The sequence below is a fragment of the Hyperolius riggenbachi genome, chromosome 4, assembly GCF_040937935.1.
Source record: "Hyperolius riggenbachi isolate aHypRig1 chromosome 4, aHypRig1.pri, whole genome shotgun sequence".
Classification (NCBI taxonomy): Eukaryota; Metazoa; Chordata; class Amphibia; order Anura; family Hyperoliidae; genus Hyperolius; species Hyperolius riggenbachi.
This window is the reverse complement of record NC_090649.1, coordinates 306,960,777-306,980,186: the sequence shown is the minus strand read 5'-3', so window position 1 is coordinate 306,980,186 and position 19,410 is coordinate 306,960,777. Positions and strand designations below refer to the sequence as shown.

The 19,410-nt window shown below is 40.2% G+C and overlaps 1 protein-coding gene across 6 annotated transcripts in view; it reads left to right on the top strand.

The window, feature by feature from the left end:
- Positions 1-14,822, top strand: part of PDE7B (phosphodiesterase 7B) — a 514,887-nt gene extending 500,065 nt beyond the window's left edge. For all 6 annotated transcript variants that reach the window (XM_068231627.1, XM_068231626.1, XM_068231628.1 and 3 more), the window contains 5 exons: positions 2,180-2,271; positions 3,310-3,454; positions 7,429-7,525; positions 8,497-8,577; positions 12,470-14,822. In XM_068231627.1, coding sequence (XP_068087728.1) covers positions 2,180-2,271; positions 3,310-3,454; positions 7,429-7,525; positions 8,497-8,577; positions 12,470-12,684 — 630 coding nt within the window. In that variant the 3' untranslated portion in view covers positions 12,685-14,822. The remainder of the gene's footprint in view (positions 1-2,179; positions 2,272-3,309; positions 3,455-7,428; positions 7,526-8,496; positions 8,578-12,469) is intronic.
- The last annotated feature ends 4,588 nt before the right edge of the window (positions 14,823-19,410 follow it).

Here is a 19,410-nt window from a genome sequence, read left to right as displayed (position 1 = left end):
ATTGGGTGTGCGGTGGCCAATTTCAGAATGAGCGACAAAACCCCTCTGCTGCCCCCATAATGTTTAAATGTGCTCCCCTCGAGTGCATTGAAACATTACCTGTCCTGTGTCAGCCTCCACATGGTGGCTGTCTCTGAAACCTCCAGGCGGCTCTTCTGTTAACTCCGTACACGCCATTGGGCCACCAACAGCGTGTTTGCAGCTGATAGAAGAGCCACCCAGAGGTTTTAGAGATGGACGGACACCACGCGGAGGCTGACACAGAACAGGTAATGTATAAATGCACTCGAGGGGGGCACATTTATGCATTGGGGCAGCGGGGGGCGGAAACAGCTGGCTAAGCCGATTCCCAGGAGATTTCATGCTGAAATCGTACAGAAATCGGCCTGCATTATATGGGCAGCTGCGATAAAGATGCAAAGCTCTCTCTAATCAGATTCGATTAGAGATAAATTTGTCTCTTTGTCGAATCTGCCCATAATCTTCTGATGCGTGGCTACCTTTACTTCACCATTACCTTCAGTCCTCAGCACATCCTTGTCCTTTCTCTTTCACATGATGGCAGACTGACGTATTCTGTTCCACAGAGCTCAGTGAAAAAGCATAACATTCCATGAATTATGACATGTATATTTAAATGTACAAATAATGAAATACGCCTCTGCATTAAGACTCTTGCTTAGTGATGCAGACTCTTTCACATCTTTGGATTTTTAATGAATCCGTTATGCCAGGAGACAGGGCTGTGGGTTGTGGACAGGGCCGGTTATAGTAACAATGGGGCCCCGGGCAAAATTAACCCTGGGTCCCTTCAATAGACACCCTCCAACCAAAAAGCCGAAGTAGAGGCCCTTTGTTGTAGCCAAATTTACCCCCAGGGCCCCTGAGCCAGGCCAGGTGAGATGCTACTCTGCTGAAGACTCTGCAGGGACCCACAGGGAACAACAATTAAGATGGAGGGCTCTGGGGCAATTGCCCCCTTTCCCTCTATGGTAGCACCGGCCCTGGTTGTGGATTTCCTCAGAAATCTCTAGAATTATAACCTTCCTACATATTTTGAGGCCTCACATGAACATATCTTCAATAATTTATGTATATAATATGTTAGTTCTTTACTAATTAAGGATAACAAAGATAGTCCTAGCACAGGAAAATGAAGACTCCTGTGATTAAGCTTTTTATTAAATAGGTGGAAGTAAGTATCTTTTAAGAATGGAGGTTTTTTTTAACAGTGTTGGAATAATTTTCTTTGTTTTAATCACATTGTGACAAAAAGTAAAGGGTCAGATGGATTCCTATAGTCTTTGGGGAAACATACTGTATTTTACCCTTTGTTATTTAATGTACAGCAGCTTTGTGTGTAATGATGATGATGATAAATAGTAATAATAAGCATACCATAATATACAGCAAGAAGGTCCGCACCAATCCAGGATTCCAAACAGAAACTTTATTTAGGACGTATCCAATATGAAGATATGCACATGCATCAAAACGCTGACATGTTTCGAGCTATCTCAGCTCTTAGTCATAGCTGGTTAAAAGTTCCCCCCCTCCTCCCCTCCCCGCCTCTGGAAGTCTCCCATATGATCAATCTTCGCTAGTGGGATACCATCCTCCGTATACACGCAATAATTCTTCTATCCGTAACAGGGTCCATATATGCTTTATGTATATTGTTGTGATCACCCACGCTGTTCTTTGCTATAATTTTATATTTTTCAATAATCTTTTGTATATTGCATTTTGTATTTTGTATTTTATATTGATTTTAACCGATGGGTATGGTGTGTCACTTTGTAATGTGTTTCTATAGGTAATTACCTGTTTACCACCTCTAGACCACTTCTTCTTTCACTCCCCCCTCTGGGGGTGGAGTCTAGAGTGGCCGGTATAGGACATCCTCCTATTTATAGGTGGTTTTGCCATCTTTTAACCAGCTATGACTAAGAGCTGAGATAGCTCGAAACATGTCAGCGTTTTGATGCATGTGCATATCTTCATATTGGATACGTCCTAAATAAAGTTTCTGTTTGGAATCCTGGATTGGTGCGGACCTTCTTGCTGTATATTGTGGGCCTTGCTGACCTGATCGTGCACACTCCAGTGATTGGTGGGTAGAGCGGTGTTAACACAAACTGTACATACCATAATAACTTTGTTTTAATTCCCTCTCCAGAACACCTCTGTATTAGAAAACCACCACTGGAGGTCCACTGTTGGCATGCTTAGAGAGTCAAGGTTGTTGGCACATCTGTCAAAGGACATAACGTAAGTAGTATGAAGCTTCAGAGCGCCTTACTTCATACAACTTATTCAAATTTTATTAGGAATGTTTAATCAAACAGACACTTCATTCAAGCAAAGTTATTAGTGGTCCAAGTTATCATTCATTTCTTGGTGCTCTTATTGTTTGGTGTATGCATATGCCTGTAAAAAGCAGAACAGCTTAACGGGGTGCAGAACACATCCTGTTAAAAAGGGCAGCAAAACAGAACTCTGCTTCCTGACAGAACACTTTCTTATTTTTGTTTTGTGGGAGGCTTTTTGTGTAAATGATCTGACACTCTATGTCGCACTGTGTATATTATTTCCCCTGCCAAAGCCCTAGTAAAACATGTTGGGTTGTGTGTATGGGGTTGCCTCACTAGTCCTAGCACCTAGTGCTGTCTGTCAGTGAGACCATTGTAGGGGTGTTGCATCTTCATTGGTCGACTTCCTGGAGCTGGGTACACAGGTCTTTGGCTATATTTAGCCCTACCCGTGTGGGATTGGAGTCATTCAACTAGTTGGGAGCCGACACACACTATCGAGTAGGTCCCTTCCAACTCCACTTTAACCCACAAAAGACCAAATTTCCCCTACTCTAGTGTGTCTATGTGCATAATTATGTGTACATATCATTTGTGCACCATGCTTCATGTGTGAGCACAATTTCAGGTCTCACTACAGTTGCACTATGTCACTCTACCATTTGTCATTGCCCCAGATTTTAAATGACTGAATAAAAGCTATGTCTTAGGATGCTTTTAGGGTGGTTCCTGAAGGAACACTCTTTGCATTTATTTCCCTCGAGTGCGAGTATTTCTGTTATAAGTTTGGCTATCTTTCCATTACTCCTTACAGCAGCAAATCCAGTGCTGCAAAAGATCTCCAATATTGAATAGAGAATACATGCACAACTTTTTGTCACCTTTACCAGATTTACCAGTGCAGATACTCTTTAACATTTAGAAGACCACAATGCTTTGTAGATCTCCCTGTCTTACAAAATCGTTTTTAACAATTTGGTGGGTGTTGCTTTTGCAGGCAAAATATTGAGCGGCAACTGGGCTCCTTAATATTATCAACAGACATCAATCGTCAGAATGAATTCCTTGGTCGTTTAAAAGATCATCTTGACAACGAAAATCTCAGCTTAGCGGATGCAGACCACAGGCATTTTATGTTGCAGGTAATGATAGCTCAGTAAATATGGGCATTAGAATATCATGATGCCCAAAAAAGTACTACGTGTTAGTGTATAGATCATGATTTAAAGAGACACTTAAGCGGAAAAAAAATTATGATATGATTTGTATGTGTAGCACAGCTAGAAATAAAACATTATGAGCAGAGACATAAGTCTAATTGTTTCCAGTACAGGAAGAGAAACTCCAGTTGTTATCTCTGTGCAAAAAAGCCATTAAGCTATACTACTTTCAAAGTTGCAGAGAGGTCTGTCTTCTGACATTTATTATCTCAACTGTCACTGAAGAATTTTATTTTTCTCTACCAGAGGAGAGGTCAATAGTTCACAATACTGCTCTGAAAAAATCATTTAGAATACTGAGTAGCTGTAAACTGCAAATATTAGAGAATGATGCAATGTTATAAAAAACACTATATACCTGAAAATAAAAATATGAGAATATTTTCTTTGCTGCTAATCTTCTAGTAATTATCCGTAGTACACAACCAATTCATATCATTTTTTTTTCGCTTCAGTGTCAAGTTCTATTTAAATTTAGTCCTTTGTGTGTGACAAAATGTAAAGAAAACTGTTGAAAACCCCAACGCTCACTTTACACCTTGATGTACATGATATAATGCCCTAAGTCACAGGTGTCAAACATGGCCCTCCTTGCCATTTTATGTGGCCGTTGAGAGCTTCCAATGTCCATCATTGTAAGCAGCAAAAGAAAGAAAGCATACTGCCTTCCAGTCCAAAGGAGGGCGCTGGTGAGAGTGCTTCTGGTTGAAACATTGTTAATTTAAGCAGGGGTGCTACATTAATTGACGGGACAACCCCCCCTCCCCCCAACTAAATTAGCATAGGGCCCCCTCTTTGGATCTAAGCCCCCCCTTTACACACCTTCACACGCCCCACATGGAGTAGAGCAGTGGAGCAGTGTAATGTTTTCCTGCTCCAGCAATACATTATCTCTCTCATACTTCTTGCCAATCGCATGCTCTGTGCTTCCATACTTGTAATACATGTCTCCTGATCACGTGACATATATTTAGGAGCCAGAAGTATGCAGCAAGGAGCGTGTGGCTGTCAGGAAGATTAGAGGAGATTCAAAGCTGTACTGGAGCAGGTAAATATTAAACTGCTCCACTGCAATACTCAGCAGAAGGGGAGGAGCAGGCCAGCCACAGCCACTATGGTTATGTCACTTTGAGTTTGTTCAATATATGTTAAATTTTGATAAACAATTTGGCCCGCAACTTAAAGGGCCCATACACTGTTTGATTTCAGCCATCATTCGATCGCTCGATTCTATAGAATCGATCGATCAGAAATCGATTCTTTCAAACCTATCTATCGATTTGTGGCCAATTTTGATGGATTTGATCTATCCGACAGGATGGAAGATCTAGGTCGATCTGCTGCTGGTAGCAGATCCATGGCCCATAAAGTTGCATTGGATCTAATGGTCCAATAATGCATTTAGATAGATTTCCAATAGATTTCATTCTGAAATCTATTGGAAATCTGTTCCTAGTGTGTGGCACACATCAGATAGATTCCTGTTAGATTTGACTTGACAGGCATCTGACAGAAATCTATCTGATGGTCAAATCTGCTGCAAATCTCTAAGTGTATGGCCACCTTAAGACTATGTTGTACATTTTGTCTCCTTACTTGATTAAGTTTGGCACCCCTGCCCTAAGTTAGGGAAATGGTAAGCATTATAGGGCCTGATCCAATTCACTTTTTTCTCCTAAGTTTTCTCCTAGGAGATAATTTTTCATCTTCTGTTTTAAATAACCTTTGCACTCTGTAAATGAAAAAGTGACAAAAAATGAGTGAAAAAAGTATTGTCAGAATTATTCTGATTAGTCTTTTCTTGCTTGCTTGTGGCTGAAAATGCATTTTGTTGATGTGTGAGGTGTGAAATATTACCTTTTTATTTATAATGTGAAAATATCACCTAGGAAACTTAGGAGTAACGTAAATTGAATCGGACCCATTGAATCATATTGTCCTGAAATGATTATAATTATAGTCCCCAGTGGAACAACAAATGACGGCATAAAAAGACCTCAAAATAGGGTTTCTCTAACTAAATTGAAATGATCCTTTAGAGCATACATGTCAAACTCCAGCCCGCGGGCCAAATCTGGCCCTCAGAGCCACTAATTTCCCACTTTGCATTATGTTTGGCCCACTCTAGACCACCAGGGAAGCTCTATTGGAGGTAAAGCCCTAGAACACTGGGGAAGCCATATGGGGGGGGGGGGGGGGGGGGAGCCATATGGGGGGGGGGGGCACTAAACACTAGGGAACTGTATAGGAGAGGGTGGGGCCACTAAACACCAGGGAACTGTATAGTGGATGAAGGGAGGACCATTAAACACCAGGGAACTGTATAGGGTAGGGAGGAGGACCACAAGACACCATGGAACTGTATAGGGGTTAGACGAGAGCCATTAGACACCAGGGATCTTTATAAGGGAGGAAGGTGGCCAGTAGACAATGAGGTTGGCCTGCGACTTGATTCCAGTGTTCAATTTCGTCCCACTTTGTATTTGAGTTTGACACCCCTGCTTTAGAGGGTTTTAGTTGCATTAACAAGCAATAGGACTCGCACTATACAGACTTACTAGCACTCCCTGCTGGTCTGGCACCAAGGGGGCATGGTGAGGCCTGGAGGAGGTGTGACATGAGGGGAAACGAGGCAAGACATGGGTGGGAGGGGCACATGGTCAGGGCAGAATAAGACAAGTTGTATTTCTGAGCCTGGAGTGCCAGCTGAACCACTATCATGAAAAATGGTAAAATTTTAAATACATGAAAACACAAACAAATAAGTATGTTTCTTACTGAGTAAAATGAGCCATACATTACCTTTCTCCTATGTTGCTGTCACTTACAGTAGGCAGTAGAAATCTGACAGAACCGACACTCCTTGAAACGTATTTATACAAAGACGATGACCAGTCTCTCTGCTTGCTGCAACTACCATTCACTAAGTGCTTTTTTGAAAATAAAGAAAACGCTGACAATCCCCCATGAGGACATGGGCTAGTTCAAAACCTGTCAGATTTCTATTACCTACTGTAAGTGACAGCAACATGCAATATAAGTAATTTATGGCTCATTTTACTCTGGAAGAAACATACTTCTTATTTGTATGTGTCTACATGTATTTAAAATTTGAAGGATGCATTGTGGTCCAGCAAAGCCTTGATAGTGTCAGAGGCCAGTGCTGCTGAAATAGTTAGGCAACAGAGTATGCAGTTTTAGTGTCTTGTAGTACATTTGTTTACTATTCACTGAAAATGTAGGTATCAGGGCCACGTTTGAAAGTATTTACAAGCTAATAAACACATGTTAATATGAGTGTTGCTTACAGTGATAGTATCAGAAAAATGGGAATACTTACACTCTATCGGCTTTGTGATGGTTTTTTGCAGTCCTTCTCAATCCGCTATTCCTAACCCATCCTCTTTCCTTAGCATTAACACCTTCCTGATGCAACCTGCTTTCCTACACCAAACGCTAACCTCCTGTGAACCATATCCATTAAAACAAATCTCCCCGAACCCTATTTTGTAGCCCCAACTCTAACAAAATGATGCCTTACCCTAACCTCTAATCCCAATTTATGGTCACATCTGTTGCAGTGCTAACCCCATTCAACTACACTGAAAAAGTCAGCACTGTGTTGTGCTCAGAAATGCAGGTAGCACCGCATTGCCAAAACGCACTGCTGTGCAGCATGGTGTGCCCATGACAAAATGCTGACTGTGCATTCCAGAAATCAGCATACCTATTAACAGGAGATGACGTGTGACCTCCAATACTTTCCTGTTGGCCATACAGACATCATCCATCCAATCAGACTTATTTTTCCCGCACATCAGGGTAATGTAAACATACTGTATGTGCGAAAATGTGCAATGTGGTACCTACTTTAACTAACCCCTTGTGTTTTTCAGATTGCCCTGAAGTGTGCTGACATCTGCAATCCTTGTCGAGTGTGGGAACTAAGCAAGCAGTGGAGTGAAAGAGTTTGTGAAGAATTCTATAGACAAGGTCAGCTGCTGCCAAAAAAATAAGAACAGTTAGTTAGGCACTGGTCTACACTGTGCCTTTGGGTTGTTTACTTTAACAAACTGTAACATTGCTGATAAAGTTAGGGCCTGAAGCACAAAAGCACGGTATTGCCACTATTAACGCCACTGTGTACCACGAGTTACACTATTAGCGCTACCCGCAGTTTTTGATTAGCACAACCGTTTCTATGGTAACGTGCTTTACTAGCGAGCGTTACCATTAGTACTGCGTATTACCTTAGCAATGGTCATGCTCTTTTGAGTACCGAGGGTCGCGCTAATAGCGTAACTCAGGGTACACAATTAGTAATGGTAATATTGCTGTGCGGTGTCTGGCAACGGCAATATTACTGTGCTTTTATGCATTACGCCCTATCAGCCAGCAAATTAAATGTTAATAGGTAGAGATAGTTAAGTTGTATTTAATTCTGAAACAGAACAAAATATAGCAAATCTATGCTACACATTGCACTCCGAGATTGAGTGGCTAATATCCTAAGGGCTCTTTTCCACTGGGCTGCCACGTCCATTTCCAAACCAGACATGGCACCCGTACTGATGCATATTCTCATACTTAGCCCTTTGCCACACCATGCTTGGCTAGGGGATTCCGATGTGTGCTGTGGAAAAATGCAGCATGCATCAATTATTTTTGGCCTGCACGCCATTCCTTGATTTCAGTAGGCTGCAATTCCTCATCTGAAATAGCGTGTAGGAAATCAGCCGCGATTCATGGCTTGTGGAAATAGGCCCTTAGGAATCTCCCTAGTTACTAAAGTATCTCAAAGGATCTTCTGATCTGGGATAAAAATATTCTGCTGCTAGTTATAAAAGATTACCCTAAGCTCACTTATTGATAAAAAAAAGTTTACATTGTCTCATTTCTATGGATTTTTTAAAAAGATATTTTGGATATAATTACAATGTACTTGTGTTCTATCTGCTTTCTAGGAGACCTTGAAAGGAAGTTTGGTCTGGAAGTAAGTCCACTTTGCAATCAACAAAAAGATTCCATACCTAGTATACAAGTTGGTAAGTCTTTCTAGCTTCAGTCCTGTCTAGCATCAGTCAAATATACTTTACAGGGTTATGCAGAGAGAATAGTATTATATATTTTCCAATTCTTTTGTTTAACGGATACCCAAAGTGATTTGCTGCCCATATAAGCCTGCTCCCTCCGTTTGTGCAAAGCAAGTCACCACGGGCATCCTTTAAGGGTTACTGTACTTATAAGTAAATGTCTTTAACCACTTAAGGACCACAGGCTTACACCTCCCCCAGTTACCAGTCGATTTTTTTTATAATTCAGCACACTGCATCTTTGACAGTGTTCTGCACAGCCATACAACTTACCACCCAAATGAATCTTGCCTCGTTTTCTTGCCACCAACAGAGCTTTCTGTTGCTGCTGCAAGTTTTTTTTTTAATTATTATTATTAATTTTATTCTTATTTTTTTTTTTTAATGAATTTCATGATTTTCACTTTATTTACATTCCTCCGCCCTCCCTCCTCCCCCCCCCCCCAATCCAATTACTGATCCCCTCTCATAGGTATCAGCCCATGAGAGGGGATAACATTGCAAGCCACTCGAGGGGGTAGCTTTGTCACTAAGCTGTCCCCTGTACTGCTCTGTGCTAGCTTCCAGCGCTGTACAACTGAAAGAAACGTTTTAAAAATTTCTAGCAGCCTGCCAGCCGCATTTGTGGGGTAGCAGGCTTATCTCAGAGCTTCGCTCCGTCATTCAGCTAATCTCCACCCCCATGAGGGAGTTAAATGGAGTGCTGATCAATAATTCAATAAATGTCTTTACTTACTTTGAAGAAGAAAAGGTTGTTTGACCTTTGTACTCGACAGAGGGAGTGATCTTGGCAATACTGGAGTAAAGTATAGGCAAATTAGGTTAGCTGGTGCTGTTCCTTTAAAAGCCACTCTGGGTGGTAAAGATATATATAAAGGACAAGGGAAAGAAGGGGGAGGGGGGAGAGCGCACTCAATAGACAGTTTAAGAAAACTGGTTAGCCAACCGTGGAACGATCTTGCCGATTAGGGGTTGGAGCTCAACCTTCTTTCACCAGGCTCATTCTGATGGTATACATCAAACATACCTTTGTGCAAACACTTCTACACTTGAATGTGGCAGCCTATAGTGGTAGGTAGCATTTGTGAGGAGTGGAAATACATCTAGTCCAGAACTGAAGTTTGGTGGACGGAGGAGCATATGAGCCAGTACATCTTGTGGAGGAGGATCACTGAAAAAACCTGGTCCCCGGTTTTGAGTGTGACAAAAGCTCTTCAGACGACCAACCCATATGGGTGTAATTATTTCATGGTTCGCTAAGAAGTTTTCTTAAACTGTCTATTATGTCCATCTCCCCCTTTCCCCTTCTTCCCCTTGTCCTTTACATTTATTACTTACTTTAGCAACATTTTATAATACTGGCATGTCACTTTAATAAGTATACTGCCAGGCTGCTCTCTGTACCCCCACTGCTGTCTTTACCTGTCTGTTCATGTGCCATTAACTTGTGATGAATAAAGCTTGAAGTTTACCTGGTGCCTGCCTTTCTCCCTGCTTGTTTGACAGGTAAAGGTTGTTTTCATCTTATGGATCAGTGCAGTTTTGGTATTTTAGCTATATCCCTACTGAACTATTACTATTACTTCTAGAGACAACTAAATGATATACCGTAAACTTTCTTTGGGGGAAAAACTAGAAGTCCTTTGAGTGTTATTTTTTCTAGGAATTATTTTTTTTTCTTTGCATTTAAATAAGGAATTAAAGGACTACCCGAGGGAAAAATAATCTAATGAAATAAATCATTGTATTTATCTTCCTTCTCCTAAAAATGACTTTTTAAGATATTCCACAGTTTTAATTTATGTTTAAATCTACTTTTTAAGTTTTAACTGTTTTATTGATTTTGCTTAATGACATATTCATTGAAGTATGCCAGAGCTAAAATCTATTATGAACTATTGACCCTTTTTTATCTCTTTCTTGCTCTCAGAAGCCATTTTCTGCTAGGGAAGTGTTTTATAGTTAGAATTTCTTATCAGTGAGGGTCACACTGTGGTCACTTCCTGTTAGGAGTCAGGACTGAGCCACTTACATACCTGATATTTAACTCTTTCAGGCAGAGAAAGAAAAAAAGGAACACAGCATAGTTATTTGTGTACTAGGCACTGTACATAGCCATGTCTATCCCATCATGTCACATCTCACCTCGGAAAGAAATGGAAAAAATGCACTATTTTTCAATTTTCACCAGTTATAGTTAACCACAAATTGTATTTGGAGCTTTTTATTTAATTTGAAACAAAACTTGAACAATCGTTCTGGCACAGTGCACAGTGTTGAAATAGACAAGACAGAATATTTATATCGCACTTTTCTCCTAGTGGGCTCAAAGTGCCAGAACTGCAGCCCTATGAGTCTAGCCCAAGGTCTCCTTAGTGAATAGGTGCTGGCTTACTGAACAGGAAGAGCCAAGATTCACACCCTGGTCTCCTGTGTCCGAGGCAGAGCCCTTAATCAGTACACTTTCCAGCAGTGTTTGATTTAAGAAATTAATGTTTATTTATGCTGCATTGAGTAGTTTTTCTTCTTGAACTGTAACAATTTTAAAAACATTTAATTAGTAAAAATGGGAAACACGAGATTATCAAGAAAGGTAGGAAGTAAATTGTATTTACTTTTTTATTATGTACAGGGAAAGGTCTTACAAGTGGGTGTGTTTAAACAGTATTTTCAATATAACAGTCCCATGTTTTTGTTGCATTGCATCCCCACTATTATGATGCCCTATTACATGTCTTCATTCCACGTATTTCCCTTTCAGTTTCCCCCATTAAAATATCTCTCTATTATAGTATCTTCTATAGGGACCTCCACTGCTTTCATCTATACTACCCCCTATTCTTTGTTCCCTTGTAGTGACCTCTATGCTGTGTGCCCCTATCATAGGCTTCCTTTCTGTGCCCACCCTTTAAAAATGGTCCTTGTGCTGTGCCTCTCTTATAGTGACTCCTGTTCAGTGCACGCATATAGTGGCCACTGTGCTGTGCACTCTTATAGTGGCCTCCATGAGGTGCTTATTATGGTTTTCCCAGGAGGTCTCTCCAAGCCTTAGTAGTTTTCCCTGGTTATCTAGTGGTCCCCCCTCCTCAGGAGTTTTACATTTTAGATTTTACACCTGACAGGCATTTCAGTAGGCTGACAAGATAAATTAAGAGTTGATGCATTGTTATGAAAAGAACAGGACCAAACAAATTTAGGCAGGCTTTAACCTCTTGAGGACCACAGTGTTAAACACCCCTAGTGACCAGGCCATTTTTCCCTAATTGGGCCACTGCAACTTTAAGGCCTTGCTGCAGGGCCTTACAACTCAGCACACAAGTGATCCCCCCCCACCTTTTCTCCCCACCAACAGAGCTTTCTGTTGGTGGGATCAGATCGCCCCCAGGATTGTTTATTTTTTTATAAATATTTATTTTATTATTTGTTATCAAGTTTCCTTATTTTTTTTATTAATGTAATATCCTTCCCTCCCCCATCAGCCTATCACAGCGATTGGCTGTGATAGGCTTCAACCTATCACAGCGGATCGCTCCTGTGTCCCCAGTACAGCGCTGCCTTAGATCGCAGTGCTGTACAGCGTTATAAGATGTCAATCACCGCTGGGAGACTAATGGCGGAAATGCGTGCACCTGCAAACCCTATTCCCAGCCATTCACGCCAATAGGCGTGGAGTGGTCCTGGGGCTGCCGACACGTTCACGCCTAAATTGGCGTGAAGCGGTCGGCAAGTAGTTAAAAATAAAAATATATCATATTTGATGGTATGTTATTAAAGTTTTTAAAAGTTCCTTATTGTCGTCAGTGCAATTCTGTTTCACTTATTCTTACTGTTCTGTTGTCCACAGGCTTCATAACCTATATTGCAGAGCCGTTGTTTGTGGAATGGGCAAGATTTTCTGGGGACACACCTCTATCTGTAAATATGCTTAATCATCTCAGGAAGAACAAGGCCAAGTGGAGGGCCCTGTTACACAAGCAGTGCAGCAAAAGCAATGACCGTCTGGTACCGGTAACTGAGGGCAAAGAAGACCGAACAATCAATGAAGGTGGAGCTTCCTAGTGACCATTGCTTGGCCGTAGAATTGCTGTTCTTTTTCTTGCTGCTTTCAGTGAAGAGGTATTCAGTTAAAGCTCAGAAGGGCTGTTGTTGCTTTTGACAGCAGATCCATGGAGGTACAGAAAGAAGCAGAGTATAGATGCCTGGGTGGCGCTGGTGACCTATTGCTTAAAGTCTGGTATCTTGTTATATCAGTTCCTTCTAGCATTTCTGTCTTATTTCAGTAAGATCAGCAGCTATTATTACCAACAATGAAAATGACCGATGGAGCAGGAGGACTCAGACGTGTGGCTTTCCCTAAAAGAAATTTGAAAGCAGAGGATGCCATTTCCAGAGTAATGTAGCAGGGGTTGGCATTTCTTACTGAATTCCACAGCTTATTGTAGCTACCCAATCCTCTGGAGTATCACTGTCTATGTCACAACAACAAACACACCATACTATACAAACATGAACCATACAAAACACCAGCATCAACCGGACTCAGAAACCTTCCATCTGAGAAGAAAACTTTGTATTATTGTTACCTAAAGGATCACAAAGGAGATATCCTTTTTATTTTTACATTTTATATCCTCTAGATGAGAACAAAAGATTTAATGGAAGCGCTACCGACACTACCCTACAAAATGTAAAGACACTGTTGAACATTTTTACACCACTTTGAATTGAAGAATTAGTTTGATGTGAGGGACACTGTCCACAGACTGTTGGCTGGACACGTTTGTCTCATTACCACACATGGCCATTTAATCCTTGGAATGACAAAGGGTTCATAAATATTTCTGCAGCAGATTTACTGCTGCACCTGTACATTTTCTGTAAATACTAAGCTAATAATCCCCATGCCAAATGATTGACACGTTGTAGTTCTTACGCCTGTACAGATATTGGCACTGTGAACAGAAAACTGTTACTTTTAACTAAATAATACTTTACCATTTGTAAATATGGTTCATAAAAGATTTCTAATAGAGAGCTCATTTTCAGATGAAGGCCTTAAATCTTAACTCCTCATGTTTCAATGGTTGTACTATCCATACAATTCACCTATGCCTTTGTCATGACCGTTACAGTTTCTATAATAAGACTAATAGTCACTATGGAGATGGAAGGAGGGTGTATAAAATTCTATACTTCACAAGCATTCCTCAAGAAAGAGGTTCTGCAGTTCCAAGGTTTAAAAACCTTAAATATATCCAGCTGAGCAAAGCTCTAAAAATTCAACAAATGACTGATTTTTAACTTATTAATAATAAGTGTTATTATTTTTTTTAGATTAATAGTATATTGCAATGTGCAAGTAAAATGAATGTGAGTACTTCTGCAGCATCTGTTGCTGTGCTAAAAGGTTGTACCGTCACTCTGTCTAGTAGTAGAGCTTACAGCGCCATCAACTAATCTTGGAGGCCTGTTTATAAAGCTGTTAAAACATAGCTTTTTTCTTGCATTTTCTTCAGTTTTCATTTGATTGTTTTTATTATTATTATTTTTCACCAAATTCATAAAAAAACAAAACAAAACAAAAAAAAAACAGGAAAGGTATTTCTCGTTAGTGAGCTCTAAACCTGGAGATTTGAAGTACCATGAATATCTTGTGGTGAAAATAATTCTCCTCGTTTAAAGAAAGAAAAATACTTGTGCTCACATGAATCTAAAATAAGTGGAGATCTAAGTGGAGAGTTTTTACTAGATTTTTAATTTAAATCTGTAATTGTTAAAAGAAAAAAAAATAATCATGGAGCTATTTCAGCTCCCCATTGGTCTTATAAATAAGGTGAATAAAAACATTCGGCTCATTTTCTCCAAAGGTGGGGAAAATGTATTTTTTGGCTTGTATCAACAGGCTTCTCAAATGCACATTGTGATAATAACCAAAGCCAGCCTTTGTCACAATTTGTTGACCAGTGAGTAAGGCACAGATAAAGTCAGGCCTTACCAGAGAGCTCAGAAACTCTGTTTAGCAAAATAACTACTAGATGCAGTTAGTGTCTAGATACAACGTAGGCCCTTACATTTGTAAGCCATAATTATAAACCAAATAACTACTGCTCTTATTTTTACATCCTGCATAAAACAAAGCAAACCCATTTGTCATATAATTCAGTGTCACCACACCAAATATACTTACTTTATTTTGAGATGATGTTTCTGCTTAATTTTTGCTTTACGAAAGCAGTAGAATATACAGTGTGTGTGTGTGTGTGTGTGTGTGTGTGTGTGTGTATGAATGTATGTATGTGTAAATATACATCTGGGGATTTCTTTTCACACTTACCTAGAAGTTACTGCTGGTATCAGTTGTTGGCATGTGTGTCTGATTTATTATCACATTTATATATGTATGCATTGTTTTGAAAAACATTTTTAATTATTTTAAAAGCTTACAGAAGCACTAAACTGTTAATAAATTAAATTATTCACTCGCAATGCCCAGAAAGAGGAGAAAAATCCAATGAAGCACTACATACTACAAAGGAACCCACAAAAGAAATGGACTGCTTGTTTGAAAGCATAATTGCACACTTGTTCTGATTCCTGACTTGATTCAATGTAAATAAATATTTTACTACCCTTAAGTTAAGCATATAAAGGACTATGTAGACCTGTGTAAAGATGTACTAATGAACTAAACAAGGTTCGTGCAGGAGTAGTAGGTCACTTTGCATACATGCAATAGAGGCGTGAGGAAAAATGAACACCAGCTACTAGCATAACTAGTGAGAGGTGATAGGGCCATAGAAAGGATATGGAAAACAGGGATATTGATTGCATCAATTGACTGCTATTGAAGTTGGGTTATATGAAGCAGTGCACTTGTAAATGCTTCTTTCAGTCATAGGGACTGCTTCACCTGGTTGGAAATATATTTTAAATATCTAGTACAAGCACCTGCTTTTTGCTAATCTTTGACAGCCGATGTCCATTTCCGATTCTACTTATGAATAGTTCCCAGTGACATTCTTTAGTAATAAATATAACCTATGATATGACCATAACAAGCATGTGGTCCATGGATCAGGAGAGAGATATGCAAAAAAGGGCACAACAAACATTTGGCCGCCCAGAAATAGCTGACAGTAGATTTACAGATCTTCTACTCTTTTGCAGTGCTAATAACAATAGTTAAATAACGGTAAATTATACCATTATCTGACTACAGTTAAACTTTGTCTATTAATGCACAGAACCCTCTTTCTACTGATGCCTAACCCCAACCACCCCCCTCCTATGCCTAACCTTAACTCCCCCCCCCCCCCCCCCATGCCAAACTTTTACAACCCCCCGATGCCTAACCTTAACTGCCCCCATGCTTAATTTTAAGTACCCCCCTTTCCTTTTGCAGCCAACCTGACGCAGAGAATGAAGTTTGGGTGCCGCCCTATGTGCCCATATTAATATCAGGTACTGGCGGTAATTTAGAAGCGCCTTCTATTTGTATCATTTTTGCATAGCAGGCATCTTTGGCGCCCACTATATTTTCAGCCTATACCCCATGTTAATATGGGTACCAATGGCGGCACCCAGACTTTTGCAGGGCTCCTTCGTCTTTCCTATTCTTGTTATGAATAAGTTCCCAGTGACATTCTTTAGTAATAACTAAAACCTATGATATGACTGTGAAAATGATGTGGTCCATTAATCTAAAGGGCAGGCATACTTGCTATTCTCCATTGAAACCATGACTCCTCTCCTGACTAATAACCGTTAGGCCTCCTAGACACTCACTGTACAATAGGGAGCGGATGATTATTTCAATCACCGTCCTCACCACACCCTTGACATGTACAGGTACTGGAAGTGGTCACCATGAAGCCATCACTTCACTGGACACTGTGCATGTCTGCCCAATTTCCTAGCTGCAAGCTGTTATTGGAGCTCTGGCAGCCGTGCGACTGAATGTTTGGAATCTATTATCTGCTAAATTTCTGCAATAGACATTTAGGTTTGTAATGTTCCAGATTACTTAGCCATTATCTTTGCTGTGTAACTTTTTATGTGGATGAAATGGGGTTTAAAGGGTTATGTATCAGAATTAAGCCAGAGCACATCCTATAAGGCTCTAGAAAAATGGATGCAAAGACTTAAACCATTGTAGCCACAGGGTTTTTTTTCTGTTTGTTTTTTTGCAACTATTTGGGGTTTTTTTGCAACAGGAATCATTACCAGTGGTCTGTACCCACGGCGTAATTTTTTTCACAACGGACTATCATTTTTGTGATATTGGGTAACATCGTTTAACAAAAATCTTTTAAACCTGCGATTATCTATCAAATTAAATGGCCATCATGATAAGTGGACGAACTGTCCTATGACTTCCCACGGCTTGTTTCCGCAGTGCGCAGTTGCAGAAGATGGATCGGTGCATACACTTTTGTCACATTGCTGTAGATTCCTGGATCCCTATTCTGGTGGGTTTGAAGCTTTAGAGGTCGTATGGGTGTGGCAAATCTATCAGTGCCACATAATCCCCTCCATTAATCACTATGGGAGAAGGCATGAGTGGCAGCTCAGACACACACCACCTCCACATCCTGATTGAGAGAAATGGTGAGTGGCAGCCTAGCCTCTCCCAAAAGGCTTTACTCCAGGGTTTGAATCCTGGCTGAAGCCAATATCCATTCAGTAAGGTGTCCTTGGGCTAGACTCCCTAACACTGTAGGGTGGCCTATTGAGCACACCCTTGGTGACTACAGCTCTCAAGTACTTTGAGTCTGAAAGGAGAAGTGCTAAACAAATGTTAGCATTATTATAATACAAGTTCTAAGAACAAATCTTTTGGGGGGTTTTTAAGTGCTTGAAAAGGTTAGTAGGCTCACTTTCATCTTCTCCTGGGAGTGTCATCAGCCAGTGAACTGCGTAGCACTGAACCTCATCCCTGAAAAGTCCACATTCTTTTTATCTCTGAGTGCAAGAGATGAGGCTTGAGAGAGCTTCTTTTTATCACCACTTAATAATTAAGAAGGAAGACATCTGAAAATAGCAGTGATTCAATGGAGGAATGTCTTGTTCACTGTTTAGTTCACCAATGCACCAAGATAGGAAAGCATGTTAAACACTTGCCATAAACTGCAAGTATTGATGGCAAATATTCAATCTCGATTACTGTGTTTTTGTTTTCCACCTTGCAAAATAGATATAAATTCAACAAAAAAAATGTCTTAAGTACTGTACACCAGCAGTGCAGCCCCCTGTGTCAAATGTGTGTTTTGCTGTTATCATATGGTATAAACAAAAGGGGTATGCCCATGTCACAACAGAAAAAGGGCTGTGCCTGTGTCACAACAGAAAGGGGCTGTACCTGTGTCACAACAGAAAAAGGGCTATGCCTGTGTAACAACAGAAATGGGCTGTGCCTGTGTCACAACAGAAAAAGGGCTATGCCTGTGTAACAACAGAAAGGGGCTGTACCTGTGTCACACCAGAAAAAGGACTATGCCAGTGTCACAACAGAAAAAGGCTAAGCCTGTGTCACAACAGAAAAGGGCTATGTCCATGTCACAACAGAAAAGGGCTATGCCTGTGTCACAACATAAAGGGGCTAAGCCTGTGCCACAACAAAAAAGGGATGTGCCTGTGTAACAACAGAAAGGGGCTGTGCCTGTGTCACAACAGAAAAGGGCTATGCCTGTGTAACAACAGAAAGGGGCTGTACCTGTGTCACAACAGAAAAGGGCTATGTCTGTGTCACAACAGAAGCTAAGCCTGTGTCACAACAGAAAGGGGCTGTGCCTGTGTCACAACAGAAAGGGGCTGTGCCTGTGCCACAAAGGAAAAGGGCTGTGCCTGTTTCACAACAGAAAGGGGCTGTGCCTGTTTCACAACAGAAAGGGGCTGTGCCTGTGTCACAACAGAAAGGGGCTGTGCCTGTGTCACAACAGAAAGGGGCTGTGCCTGTGTCACAACAGAAAAGGGCTATGCCTGTGTCACAACAGAAAGGAGCTAAGTCTGTGTCACAACAGAAATATTGGCCTTTCAATTGTTTTACCCATGTGCAATATCTGCATTGTAAAACTTCTATAATATATATAGGTAAACCTGGAATTGTTACAAATAGTTCTCATTGCAGGTGTGTGTATGTTACTGCAATTGTACAATCACAATTGCAAAAATATCCAATATAACAGAGCTTTTGCCACCAAATACAAAAATGTAATTTTTTTTAATTAAATCCAGTCCAGGTTTTGTGGATCACACAGGCTCTCCAACCTTACTAGAGCATGGCCATAGCATTAGTGAAAAAAGTGTGCTTCAAAAAAAGTGTGGAAAATGTATCTTGACTGCAGATTGTGTTTAAATTGAATTTTAGGCAGCTTTAAAAAGTAATCTATTTTCCTAATATATCATTTTCACATAAACTATAAATAAAAATTTCTTCAGAGATAATTTTATAAAAAAAAGCAGTTTTGCACATTTACATATGACTTTATTATGCCAACTACCATTATTTGTCAAATATGGGAACTTATCTGTAAAGAAAATAAATAAATAAATATTGTAAAAAAAATAAATAAAATTGTTCTCATAAGCCTTGTCTTATAATGCACCTGCAAGTTGTTGGGTTCAAAATATAATCTGTGTATTAAACATATGAGGGAGTCATGTGATGTGTGAGATGTTAAAGGTTTACTTATATTTACATTTTTCTGGGAAAGAAAATGTATGCAAACACAAAGATAAGCAATAGTTGTTTGAATAACTAGGAACAGCATTTTGATAATGGGCAGC